General features: G+C 35.6%; 1 protein-coding gene across 1 annotated transcript in view; it reads right to left on the bottom strand.

Moving 5' to 3' along the window:
- Positions 1-644: 644 nt before the first annotated feature.
- crb (cell polarity complex component crumbs) overlaps positions 645-14,784 on the bottom strand; it is a 30,613-nt gene continuing 16,473 nt past the window's right edge. The window contains exons 2-19 of the mRNA XM_018511370.1: positions 13,472-13,842; positions 12,947-13,127; positions 12,017-12,184; positions 10,584-10,911; positions 9,921-10,381; positions 9,338-9,579; positions 8,995-9,220; positions 8,069-8,532; positions 7,208-7,479; positions 6,539-6,941; positions 5,673-6,149; positions 4,714-5,466; positions 3,800-4,616; positions 3,053-3,425; positions 2,270-2,597; positions 1,589-1,906; positions 1,258-1,353; positions 645-959 (exon numbers count right to left, since the gene is read on the bottom strand). Coding sequence (XP_018366872.1) covers positions 729-959; positions 1,258-1,353; positions 1,589-1,906; positions 2,270-2,597; positions 3,053-3,425; positions 3,800-4,616; positions 4,714-5,466; positions 5,673-6,149; positions 6,539-6,941; positions 7,208-7,479; positions 8,069-8,532; positions 8,995-9,220; positions 9,338-9,579; positions 9,921-10,381; positions 10,584-10,911; positions 12,017-12,184; positions 12,947-13,127; positions 13,472-13,842 — 6,509 coding nt within the window. The 3' untranslated portion in view covers positions 645-728. The remainder of the gene's footprint in view (positions 960-1,257; positions 1,354-1,588; positions 1,907-2,269; positions 2,598-3,052; positions 3,426-3,799; positions 4,617-4,713; positions 5,467-5,672; positions 6,150-6,538; positions 6,942-7,207; positions 7,480-8,068; positions 8,533-8,994; positions 9,221-9,337; positions 9,580-9,920; positions 10,382-10,583; positions 10,912-12,016; positions 12,185-12,946; positions 13,128-13,471; positions 13,843-14,784) is intronic.

The following is a 14,784-nucleotide window of genomic DNA, read 5'->3' on the forward strand; positions in this document are numbered from 1 at the left end:
AAAAAATTACAACCTTTTTAAATTCGTACATGCAATGAATATACTCTTTCTCTGAGACACTCCATATTATACATCTCAGAAAGCTCGAAACAAAACGTTGACTTTGAAGTTCCAACGTAATGCTAAGTTTTCAAATCCACTTGATCGATAATTATCCTCTATTGGCAAACATGCCGAAAATTGTATCGTTGTTTTTATTTTATTAATCTCAGAATCATTATCTACGTGATTCCTCATAAATATTGAATTAAAAGGATTTTACGGAAATTTTTTAATCAAATTTCAAAAGATCTAAAACTTAATTTTATAATAAATTTTCCTTTCTGTCTATTTTTTGTCTATTTTTTCGTAACGATGAAACAGCGAGGACTAGAAGACGCGATGATCGTTTCACGTCAACGACTTGGCTGTTCATTGAGCCATCTGCATTCAGTCGAAAATCTTCGCTATGATGAATCACATTTTCGGAAGACTAGGCTATGCAAATGGCTCGATATATGGAAAGATTTAGATTTGCAAATTCGTAGATAAGCAAAATTATATAAGAGCAAAAAATGTATAATTTAATAATTTGAACTTTAGAAAAAGAGTAAAAGAAATGATACAATTTTATTCTTATTAATTTTCTTTCGCGTAATACGAAATCTGCTCTTTCGAAAAGCAGTTTCCATATATCGAAATTCACTCGCATTACCTAATTATGGTTTACCTCCTTCTGATTGCCACGATTAAATCAATCTCTCCTCTGGTGGAGGCTTCATTACATTATCCATCTCCACTCTTGGATTGCTGAACTCCTGAGCACTTGGACTGTATGTGCCACGTGTTGCACGTTTTTTCCTTGCCATCATAAAAAGCGCTACAAGAGATACGATGGCAATTAGGAGGAGACAGCCCACGATCGGGCCTACGATTACCACTATGTCGAGGGCTTGGCCGCTTAAATAATTATATTCCAGCTGAAAAATATAAATTATGTATATATTTGTTATCGATATATATAAAAATAAATAATTTATATAAATAAACTTTGTATATTATATGTGTATATTTAATATATTTATTTGTTTATATAATATATATATATACACATATTATATATACATATATATAATTGTTTTTAATATTTAAAACTTTTGTATAGAATAATGATGATAATATTGTACATATTTTATGCATTCTTATTGAATCACTGGCGAATTAGTTAATTTCATAACTTGTGCATATGATCTAAATTTTTTTCAAATTTTATTTTACCTCTGTACAATTTCGTCCCGTGTAATTAGGAGTGCATCGACATATGTATTCGCCATCGTCACCACATTCGCATGTGCCACCATTGTAGCAGAAATCCTAAATCAAATATTAAGACAAAGATTATTTACACATTATAATAATTGAGAAGAAATTAAATACGTACGAATAATTATTATAAATTTTTTGTTTTAATTTTTATTATTATAACTTTAATAAGGACTCGTAAAATTTTATTTTTCATTAAGCTTTTCCAAATTTCTAATATATATATAACTTTTCCATGTTATTTATCAATGGTGCTATTTTCTCGGCAGAAAATTAAAGGACTCACATCCTGGCATGGATTCGCCATGCCGCAATTGTAGCCGCAATAGCCGTTGTCGCAGATGCACTGATAGATACCAGGCAGATTCTCGCATTTACCGTGCCCACAATCGATCTCTAAATCCTGACACTCATCCACGTCGATGGAACAATTAACTCCGGAGTATCCAGTACCCTGGCAATCGCACACATACTTGCTCACTTCGTCGTAACACTTGCCGTCATTCTGGCAGGGTCCGTTGCCCTCAGAATCCACCGCGCAGTCATCGATGTTGATCTCGCAGTACGTACCAGTGTAACCGATAAGGCAGACGCATTGTGGCGCCTATTTCACGTAATAATAATTGCAGAATGATTAAACGATACAAAGAAATTCTCGATAGATAAAACTAGGATTACAATTCCAAATGTAAATTATAAAATCTAAGAATTTAAAGATGTTCGAGATTTCTAAAACTTATAGGTTTAAAATTTTTAGTCCAGAAACTCAAAGAATATAGAATTTAAAAATAATGGACTAGAAATTTAATTATTTTTAATTTTTATAATTTACTGTTCACCTCTCGAAACTTTCAAATAAGAATCTAATAGAAAATCTAATTAGGTATATAATAATAACAAAAATTTTCAAATTATACTCCTTAGAATATCAAAATATAAAAATGCAGAAGGAAGAGGGATATTATACCTTATATGGGATGAGGAACTCGCATCTGCCTCCGTTTTGGCACTTTGTGTGGAAACAATAGGGCGTGTCACAGGTCGGGCCGTCGTAGCCGGGTGCGCAGTTGCAGGTGAAGTTGTTACCGGTTTTTGGATTTGGTTCGTCTAAGCAGGACGTGGTTGCTCCGCTCTTACATGGTTCATTCTTACAGGTGATTAGTCGGAAGCTTTCGCATAGTTCACCAGTGAATTGATCGGGACACTCACACCTGAACGAGCCCGGTAGATTTACGCATACGCCCTCGTGTTTACACGGACTAAGCGTTACGCACTCGTTGATGTCGCTATCGCATCTGTAATCAGATAAGAAAGGAATTTGATAAGAGAGAGTTATAATCCCTTCTTAATTGTTATAGAATACAGTTTCATGGAATTTATCTTTGTTCTGCTGTGATATATGTATAGGTGGGTTTGTGTGCGTGATATGATATAAATCATATGACTTCACATGACTTTCTGATATGATAAGTTAATAAAAATGACAGAATTTTTTTGTAAATATCCCCTATATACAAAATGTATGACTTTTCTGTACCAACCGACGTTCATATTAATTAATTATAAATATTTACTGATGTAATAAATTAATACGTTTAATTATTAATTATTATTTATTAATTATCATTAATGTCTTTTTTATAATTAAGTTACACACACACGCACGCGCACACACAAAATATTAATCCCTCCTTGTATATGAACCCTCCTTGAATATTTTAAAATAATTTAAAGAAAAGAGAATACTCACAGCCATCCCTGCCATCCGTTCTTGCATACGCAGGTATAATTGGCGATACCGTCGACACAAGTCGCGCCGTTTTGGCACTTGTTGTCGATACACTCGTCGATATTAAAAGAACAGTCGTCCTCGGCATAACCTGCCGGACATTCGCACACGTAACTATTGGTCTTATCGAAGCAATAACCGTTGTTTTGGCAATCCGTGTCGAAACACAATTGACAACCGATGCTGTCGCGATGAGTGGTATTATCGTTATCCTGCAATTCCAGGTACTCCAACGGGGTGAAGTTCGCATTCTGATAAACTTCTTCGTAAGTGAAATAGTGCAACAATATGCTGCCGATACGTACTTCACCGAGACAGCCCTTAAATGGCTCTCCTGTGTATGTAAAAAAAAAGATAATTTTCTGATTTCAAGAAAAAAAACGTTAAACATTTTTTTAAAACAACAAAGAAAGGAAGAATCAATTCTACGGAGACGATTAAAAGTTTTAGAACGAAAACAAGGATTGAATTTCTCGAATTTTCAGAACCGAGTAAAAAGTTTTAGAACGAAAACAAGGATTGAATTTCTCGAATTTTCAGAACCGAGTAGAATCAGGGATTAAATGTTCGGAGTTTATGTATTTCCATTTTTTAAATGATATGAAATAATCTGTGATATTACTTAATTTAATATTTGTTGCATACAATGTGTAATATAATATTGAAAGCTAATTAAAATTCTTTATTATACCAAAACTTTATACGCACCGGATATCATACTATGTGGGGGCATGGTGGTCGTCAGCCTATGTTCATAATCCACGATATTGCCCTCAACTCCATTTCTATTCTCAGGTCTGGATCCAATAGTAAGATAAGTATCCTTGTCGGACAAGGCACTGGAGGAAATTCCACCGAGGGTAACTGTTCCTGCTACCAGTAGATCGTACCACAGTTGGAAGCTAAAGTTGAGACTCATATGAGGCTGTTCTTCAGTAGGATTAGCGTAACCGCACTCCACGGAATTGTTGTTCAGTTTGATGAGCAATGAAGTCCAGTTTCCGTCAGGTTGGTTCTTACCAAAAGAGATATTATTTTGATTTTCTAAATCGAGTCGCCAGGATACAGTGACATTGTCTTTGAAGACGGACACGGTGAAATGTTGGTCACCCATGTGAGGCGCTATGTGAAGTAGCGTGCCACCGGTATTGGATCGGTAGGTGATCTCGATGGTATCAAGTGGTAGGTCACTGGCAGTATCTGTAACGCGACCGTACGTATACGTAAAGACATTGGAAACACCGTCAAAGGTCGCATTGGCGATGCACTCGTAACCGTCGTCAAGGTTCTGGCAACGTGATCCCGCCGGACAGTCTTGCAATTGACAGAATTCCATCTCTTGACAAGTTTTGCCGGTGTAACCCCGCGGGCACTGACACCAGAAGTCGTTCCACGTGACATGACATGTGCCGTTGTGATTGCACGGACTGCTCATACACACATCGTCCGACATCACACCCTCGAGGACTTTTTCAAGATCGAAGGAGACATTGCCGAACTGAATAAGTGCAGGAATGTCCTGTGCCTAAGAGAAAATATAAGAGTTATTTATAAATCTAAAAGTATATATATATATATATAGAGTACATAATTATTGCTAAATGAAAAAGGATTCTAATCACCTTTAGCGGGAAAAATTCCACGACCATCATTCTCGTACCGTTTGATATCTGCACATCTTGAATAATGCCTTTGAAATTAATTTGTGGCGTTTGTTGTACTTCCATTTGTCTGCTATCAACTTGGCGAATGTATCGTGATGACTGTGGAAGTCCCCCCAGATAGAAAACGGTAACATTTAGTTCACCTGTAGCACTGATGGTTTTGCGGAAGTATTCAGTACCGTTGATTTTCACTTGAACGAGAGTGACATTTCTCGCCACTTGGATCAGATGGTTGTTTCCATCATTGAGCTTTACACCACCGACGGTGTAAGCTTCCGTGCCGTTAAATTGAATCCTCACACGCAATTCCCCGCCCTCCAATTGTGCCGCTATGTAGGTCTTCTCTTGAGACTTCTGATCGACTTGAGAATCTGGTTCCGTACCCAGATAAAAGATATCACCGTAGCTCTCCCGTGTGCGAATAAACATGGAAATATCAACGACTGAGCTGACAGTACGTCTGGCCGCGTCGCTGACCCTTACGGTCACGTAACCGTTCGTGATATTCTCGTAGCCAAAGGTGGCTGCTGTCATGTTGTACTGACATGTATGACCGAGGTAAGGACGCTCGCACTTGCAATAGAAGTCGCGCCAACGATCAGTACAGTGACCACCGTTTTTACAAGGGTTTGGTGAGCATTGAGCTTCGCGAGGACAGCCCGCTTCCACATCCTCCATGTACACAGTTTTTGATGTGGTGCCGGAATAGACCTGAGATCAAGTTTGGAATCATAAAATATTGTTGTATAAATTATTATGAAGATACCACAATTAATTTTAAGAGTTTGACAAAAAAAATTATTATTATGCAGATTGACAATAAAAGTAAATAAGTTAAAAGCAAAAGAGCTTAAAATTTTCTGATTATTAATCAAAATAGATCAAAATAAATTGAAATTAATAATAGATTAACGTACCCATTCGCCGTTAATGACAACGTCTTCCATGCAGCCGACAAAGAAAGTAAACGTAGGTAAGCGGGATAATCTTCTCAAGAAGCTCAAGGAGCTGATGTGACTCCCGCCCACAAAAGTCGTAGGGAAAGATGTGTGGTTCGATGAATTAGAACCTTCATTGGGACTGATGGGATAGATAGTTTGTTCCTCATTGGCGGAAAGAACGAGATGAGTCGCATTAATCGCTACAAAGGCTTTTTGCCAATTGGAATCATTGAGTCCACTACCAACGAAGACTCCATCCCATTTATTTAATATACTAGAATGTATGTTGAGTTTGCCGTTCACTAATTGGAGAATATAAATGGTCACACCCCTACCAATAGCTAGCAGACCATTCGGTAAGGTAGTCCTGAAGCGAAATTGGATATCATAGCCCTCGTCGCGCGTGGTGTTCACCAAGACATACGAGCTGCCGCTTAGAGACATTGTCGTCACCTGTGAATTTATCGAGCAAAAATAACACTTTTAAGATGTTTATCAAATTCCTTGTACAAGCGGGACACATTTACGCACCTTCTTCCGCCAGAAGCGCTTCGGGAAAAAGTTTACGTGTGCGATAAAGCATAATTAAGCGTGAATGATAAATACTTTTTGCATTCAATGACTAATGATTGTTAATTATTTGAAATTTTTTCAAGTACGATAAAAATAGAAAAGTTTTGTAAATAAAGCAAAAATTTTGTTGGATAAAAAAAATTTGTTAGTTAAAAGTGAACTTATAAAACGATGTTTCATGTTTCATGCTTCACGCGGAATGTTTTTAATTATTCGGAATTATATTTAAATTGTTTAAAAAATGCTTAATAAGAAATATAAACACTTACATAATCACAGACTTCACCATGATAGCCGTTGGGACACGTGCAATTGAACTTGTGGATGGTCTCATCGACTAAATAGGGCCAGCAAGTGCCTCCATTTTGACAGGCATTGCCCTGACAGCCCACTAATTTTACCGAGCAATTTTTGCCACCGTATTCCGGTTCACAAGTGCAAAAATAGTCGGCTTTACCATCTGTGCACACTCCATGCTCGCAGGGACTGTATCGTTTGCATTCGTCAATCTCGTGCTGGCAGTGATCTCCTTCGTAGCCTTCGTCACAATCACAAGTGTAGCCGCCGATACGATCCATACAGGTACCTGGACCACAGGGATTGCTGTCACATTCGTTGATATTCACCTCACAATTCTTGCCGGTGACACCTTGGACGCAGAGGCACTCATACCTATCAAGATTTCAAGAACCTATTCCTTTGACATCCGATAAAAAACGTAAAAGGTATTCCGAAAATCACAGATTTTAAATCATCTTTTTAATGCGTTACGCATTTTATGGAACGTGGAATATTTCAGAATAAAATTTTGAAATAAAGTAAGATCTATACGCAAAATTAATGATGAAATTAATAAAGAAATGAAGAAAATGATATCTAAATATTTAGAAAAGCAAGAAAAACTAGGAATTAGCTGAAAGAGTTATTTAAAGGCTTACCCGCTGGCATTGGTGTAATTGAATTCCTGGGTAAAGATCGCAGGTAAGTTTAGAGCCTCGCTCTTGTAAAGGTTTTTGTTTGATCGCTCGAGACAAGTGCCATTATATTGACAGGGCGAGCTCTCGCACTCGTTTACATCTATTTCGCAGTTCTTACCAGTGTAACCGGCATAGCATTGGCATTTGTAACTTTTGATGTCATCCAGACACAGTCCACCATTTACACACGGTTGCGGCAAACATTCGTCGATATTATTCTCGCAATGCAGACCCTTTAAAAATCAGAGTTTAAAAATTTTTTAATTATAAATAAACAATTAAATTTAATAAAACTCTTACTTTTTAAATTAGATTTAAATAAAATGTAAAAATAGGGATTAAAATATTGAATCCGTTAATAAATCAAACTAATCAAGACTCCTTACAAATCAAAGAATTGGAAAGAGTAAGGGCACTAGGAGTCGGGCGCAACCAATTCTTTAAAATATTGAATTAAATATAATTAGAAACAACAATTAAAGAAATTAATTTAACTTACTTATAAAAATTATTATTTCCCACAAGTTAAACATTTAATATATTAAATTAAATAAAAGGACTAAATGTGAAAAGTAATTAGAATCACAAAATTGCTGTGTGCACTCTAAAAAAGATTCTATTTTATTGATAATAATACACACAGCAAATTATTTTCTTAATTTACTAAGGTCCAGTTTCACAACTCATCCTGAACTCTTAACCGAGGTTCAACTTGTTTCTCATCTTTTTCCAATTCTAAAATTGGAAAGAGACAATGAATAAGTTGAACCTCGGTTATGAGTTAACCGTCAGTTGTGGAACTTGGCCTAAAAGGAGCTTTACCTCAAAACCAGTATCGCTGCAATCGCAAGCGTAACCATTTATGCCATCGATACACTTTCCTTGATTCATGCAAGGTGACGATTCACATTCGTCGACGTTGATCTCACAATTAACACCGAGAAACCCCACCGGGCACACACACGTGTATGATGCTATACCATTGACGCATTGTGCCCCGTTACGGCACGGATTACTGTCGCACTCGTTCACGTCTATCTCGCAGGTTTTACCAGTATAACCGGGTTGGCATACACACTGGAACATGTTGATACCATCGAGACACGTAGCATTATTCTTGCAAGGACCGCACAAACATTCATCGATGTCGATGTCACAATGATCGCCGGAAAAGCCCGGCCGGCAGAAGCAGTTGTAGCTACCCTCAGTATTAATGCAGATCCCGTTGTTGCATAGTGAATTGCCGCGTAACTCACATTCGTTTACATCAAGATCGCAATACTGACCTGCGGATGATATTTAAAAATTCAATTTTTGCAAAATAAAATATTTGAAATATTATACTTTTTTGATAATACAAACAAGTTAAAAGTTTCTTTTTTTGAAAAATACAAATGCGTATCTTTACTTTAATGCAAAAAGATAAAACTATATGACTAAATTATTATAATAGTACATTAAAATTAAAGGAGAATACAATTTTTTCGCAACCGTTCAGAGATCGTTTTATATCTACGTAGTTTTTTTACGTAGTCTTTTTTTTTATGGAAAAACAAAAAATTATAATAATAACGCTATATGGTACAATGTGCGTATGTGTGTGTAAAATTAAGTTAATAATAAAATCCTTTATTTACATCGTTACGAAATCGCTGTTATGTTTCATTCATTTAAAAACTAATTCAGAGAGTTGTTCAATTCTTTGGTTTCGTGAGTCATCTAATTGTTTAAAATTTGATAATACTTGCCTTGAAAGCCTTCTATACATTTACATTCGAAACCGTGATCACCGAGATCGATGCACGTGCTGTTATTGTTGCACGGTTTCGTCGCACAATGATCCACAATCAGTGTGCAATTGGGATCTCTGTAGCCTTCGCGGCATTTGCATTCGTAATCAGCGATACCATCAACGCAAATCTTGTCATCTGGGCACACCACGTCTATGCAATCATCGATATTTACGTCGCACACCTTGAATCACGTCGTATTAAATTTAATTAAATTTACTTTACATTTTTGCATCAAAATTTTTCAATAAAATATAATATCTATAAATTCTGTATATCTTATAAATCAAAATTACAATACCTTGCCCTCAAAGCCGTGTGGGCATTCGCAAACGAATTCTCTCTTTGATCTTGGCATCAGCATACAGGTACCATTGTTTTGACAAGGATTTATGACGCATGCATCATATTCCCGTTCGCAATTATCACCCACGAAATCTCTAGTGCAGTTGCAGGTGTATCCATTAACACGGTCGATACAGGTACCAGCATTCTGGCATGGTTGTGATAGACATTCGTCTACATCGATCTGGCAATTCTTCCCTGCAAAAACATTTATTTTCTCTTAAGAAAATTCTAAGCGTATCGAAAAACCGATATTATTAAAAGTTAAAATTAAAAATAATTAAAAATATTTTTTTCATTTACGATAAATTACAAATAGAAATTAAAGTTGCTTTGTTGAAGAAATAAAAATGTATAAAAAAAGACAATTATAATTAAGATAATTATAGAGACTATAAAAATTATTAATAGAGGAAGAGAACATTTTGTAAGTTGGTATAAAACAAATGACTTTTCATTTACGTAAAAATGTCAATATTAGGATAATTTTACAATGTCGGGGTAAGTAAATGTTAAACTTAATCGTGATTAATTTTTACCTCTCCATTCAGACAAGCAGGTGCAGTTAAAACCATCTTTGCCGCTGGTACAAGTGCCACCGTTAGCGCAAGGATTGCTGGCGCAATAGTTGACAGTGCAATTAGGCGGATTACCCATAAAACCGGGATTGCAGACACACTGAGGTCCATGGGCGTCCTCCACGCAGATGCTGTTAGGCGGACAGGCTGCGTTTTCGCAGAGACCTCTCAGTTCGCAATGACGACCGGTGAATCCTGGGAGGCACTCGCAGTGGTAAGTGCCCACGTCGTCGATGCACTTACCGCCATTAGCACAGGGTTCGGTCAAGCACTCGTTTAGATTAAGCTCGCAATTCTGGCCCTCGAAGCCTGTCGGACAGTGGCAGATATAGGCGCCGTAATAATCATAGCATATGCCGTTATTCAAGCACGGATTCGCCTCACATTCGTCGATGTCTACGTCACAGTTGAGACCCTCATAGCTGAAGAGAAGAGAAATCAAATGTATTATAAAATAGAAAAAGAATTTGTCTAAGAATTTGTGTAGCATTATTTTCGCAAAAATTAATGGAATAAAGTAGCAAGTTGGACAATGCCAAGACATAATATGTATATGTTACATATTACATATAAATTGTAATTTTGTTTATAAAGTCTAATTTCAGTTATATTTAAAAGACTCACCCAGTTCTATCGCATCTGCATGTATAATTATTAATTCCGTCGATGCAGATGCCACCGTTCTTGCACGGATTCGAAGCGCATTCATTGATATTAGTTTCACACTTCTTTCCAGTCCAACCAGGCTGACACTGGCACTTGTATTCGCTGTCTGTTAACGCCATGCAAATGCCGTCGTTTCTACACGGATTCTGCTCGCATAATCGTACTCCCAATTGAGATTCGCAGAAGCTGCCGGTAAAACCGGGCTTGCAGCTACAACTGAAATCACCGCGCACATCTTCGCTACAGGTGCCACCGTTGCGGCAAGGTGCGCTCTGACAAGGTGGACCTGAGAAAAAAAATTCTCTTTCTTATCAAAGATATTTTTTTTAAATACAAAGTCGGCGAAAGATAAAATGGAGCGATATTAATTGCAATAGCATGATTCATCGCATGCAGATGTAAAAGTCTCTTTTTAAATTATATTTCTCATTTTTTTATAATTATATCTATGTAACAATAAATATAATTATAAATTGTAATTCCGTTATTATAAATCTAAAAATTATAAATAAATAATTATTGAATATAGACAGAAGAAAAAATAAAACATATTAGAAACAAATACTAGTTGCTATATTTAGTTTAAGTGAAATGTAATAAATTATCGACATTTGCCTTTTACAAATACGATAATATTCGCATGTTTAAGCAATTTTACGCAAAGCAACTTATTTTGCTTAACTTCGAAGCAATATTTTTGGTAAATAATATTGTTTAAAGAAAAAAAAGGCAAAGCAACACGTATCTAAAATAATTGAGCGAGCATGATTTTGAAGCAAATGTTTGGATGTTAGGCAAAAAGCATTTCTATAAATTTCTATACATTGCTTCAAAGCAAAACAAATCTACATTTACGATGTACGTTATGTACGAATTACATAGTGGGGGAAGATGATGCAGAGTTCATACCCTATTTATCGCAGCAATGTAATTACATTAGATTCTAATCTCTTACGACGAAAAATATGTTAATATTAAATATTTTAATATAATAAAAATATATAACAAATTACTTCTTTAAATTGAACTGAGTTCTTCAATTTATAGACATATAATTATTTCGCGGTACGACAGTTATACAGAGTTTGAAAAACAAAATTTTATTAAATTGTATTTAAAAAATCATCCTTCACACATATTGTAATACTTAATTCATGCTTCAACATTCCGTGAATATAAAGTTTTTCATTGACATCTTAATTTGATTTTGCATTATTTTCGTGAAATATTTTCGTGAAACTAGGAATAAATCTACGACAGGACGATATCTTCTCATCTCGATGCGTAATTACGTGACGTAACATTGCCGTTTAACGCGCGCGTCGGGTATGAATCCGCTCGCCCCACATACGCTTTAAACGCCGCGTATTCAAGGTATCGACGAAGTCTACCATTGTCAATTTGGCAGTTGTTGCCGGAATATCGGGCGTAACAGTGGCACTCGTAGCGATCCTGTCGCGACACGCATTTACCATGCATCATGCATGGCTCATGGTGACAGAAATCCATAGTGGCCATTGTGGCGGAAGTGACCCCTGTGCCGAGGCCGCTCGTTCCACCTGAAAATTTTTTATTTTTCACAAAACTCGCATGCAATAAGTGCACTTTACTCAGAAGAAACACGTGCAACGCTACTTATTATTTAAAATACTTTTCTTTTTTTTCTTGCCTTCTTCTTCTTCTTTCCTGTTGTAATCTAGTTTTATATAAAGATAATGTAAAAGACTTATATAGAGAACAAATATCACGATAAATCATTCCAAAGAAAGAGAAAAAAATTAGTTGGTGCAAAATCCTTCCTTCTTTCAATTCCGAGACGAAACTAAAAGTATATGCTGCATTTAATACTTATAAATAATTAATATATTGTAAAATATAAAAAATGAGATAAATCAAATAAAAAAAGGTATTAGGCATGATAAAATAAAAAGAGTAATCGAAATTAAAATGATTTAAAATATTTATGTGTTTTTCTAATTTATTCGCTTATCTCTAGATTTTTCACGTTGATATAGTGATATCTAATCTGCTGTTATCACTCGATAATTGCTTAACAGCTTGTTTAATTATTATAACTAAGAACATTCTGTTTACAATGAGTTATTGATCTACTGTTGCAATATTATCGCTCGATGACTTAACTAATTGTAATTCTGGCTTAAGAGTGTTCTACTATTACTTGTAGGTACATAATAGCAACTACACTAACGATCTCCCATGTCATATGTGATAATTCAACGCTTATCGGTGCAAGAATACTCTACGATAACTCTCTTAGAGAAAAATATTATTTTAATAAAAAAAGTTATGGATTTTCTTACATCCTTTGATTTCCAACGAGCAGGGTCCAAAAACGGCTCCATTATTAGTACTGTTGTTGAAGAGAATCCCAGGCCCTTGCAAGATACAACCTCTGAATCCTTCGCCGACTATGAGCGAACTGTTCACATCATAGTCAGGAAGCGTTAGGATGGCGGAATTGTAAGTCGCATTCGCAACCATCTAAAAAAAACGTTTCTTATATATTCATATTCTATATTTTTAAGATTGACTTAGCACATCTCGATCTTTTTTCGAAAAAAATTTCAGGCTAATTATTGTCACACTATGTCTATTAAATTTATATTTATATTTAATAGCTACTCTTTATACATATAATCTGATTTTTCGTTTGTATTCAACAGAAGTTTAATAAAATCTATTTTATTTGTTTTTAAATGACTTAAGGTAAATAAAATAGAATATTATTGTATTTTTGATATATATTATTATAATATATAAATGTAAAAAATTTAATTCTGTATATATATTTTTTAATTATATATTAATATTTAATCAGTATTTACCTGAGTGTGACCGGCGGCATTTAGGGTGAGATTGCCGAGTCTAAAAAACAAGTTAACGCTGTGCCAGACGTTGTTGAGTAGCCTGGCGTTTAGCCTGGCTCGATATCTCTGCTGATCGACGACAGCCACAAAGAGCAGTCCCTCGGGTGTCACCTCGAGACTGATCGAATTGTCATCGTACTTCTGTAGAAATAGTCGACCGGGTTCGCACGTGCGGAAGCTGAGGCCACTGTGACGGTGCACCGATACGAAGGAGCTCAATTTCAGGAACGCCGAACCGTTGAAATAAGCCTCGCGAGGATGCTCCTCGTAATTTTGATGTTTGGGATTCTGGGGCGCTTCGTGAGTAAGAGCCAACAAAGTGGCCAGAACTGTAATAGAGATAAAACTCTGTTAGGAGAGAAGTTTGATGATGGGTTTTCAGATTCTGGCAATAATGTTCACTTAGCGTTACAGCATTCACAGATTTCATGGCTTTTCTGGATCATTAATCGTACAGTTCATTGATCCTGATCACTGTTGTCATCACGAATAGAGATCCTTAATTCTTGGAATATTACAAATAAATATAATGTAAGAAAAAACATTTTAATCTTAATGTTTTAATAAAAATCCAACAGAAGTTTTTGAAAAAAAAAAAAGAATTCAAAAAAGGAGAAGAGAGACTACTTTATTATTTCACTCTAATTTTTATTATCGGTCATAGCCGCAATATGTCACGAGATATAAGTGCTGACACACGCATTATCAACGACAGTGTTTAAACTTTAGTTGCTTGTACAGCAGACAATCGATGAACAAGCTTTTTAACGTTTTTATAGCATTAGCTTTTGGTGTTTTAACTAATTTTTAACATTAAAAATAAAATAAAATAAAGGATATAATTATTTCGATTGTTTTGGATATTTTTAAATATTTATTTGATATATTGATTTCATTTCATTTGATTAAATAAAGTAAGTGTTTTAGGTTTTTTTTTATAGATATATTAAATCCTTATAACACTTCTAATATTTATTTTTGGTCGATAAAGCCACTCACTCAAGTCACTCTCCGAAACGAGCTCAGCATTTATGAACAAGATTGCCCACGAGAAAAGAAAACGATTTATCACCGCAAGCATACACGTCGTGTTACATAACGCCTCTCTCTGCGTGCCATTATCTCCAAGGATGAACTATGATTTTGTCATGAGCGCTTACGCGTGAGAAAGGACTCGTTCGTGTTCAGTCACATGCATACTTTACATACGTGGAACCTTGGTCCCCAAGCTGTTGTTGATTCTTGATTGTGAATATCTGCGTTCTTGTAAA

The sequence above is a fragment of the Trachymyrmex cornetzi genome, unplaced genomic scaffold, assembly GCF_001594075.2.
Source record: "Trachymyrmex cornetzi isolate Tcor2-1 unplaced genomic scaffold, Tcor1.1 scaffold37, whole genome shotgun sequence".
Classification (NCBI taxonomy): domain Eukaryota; kingdom Metazoa; phylum Arthropoda; class Insecta; order Hymenoptera; family Formicidae; genus Trachymyrmex; species Trachymyrmex cornetzi.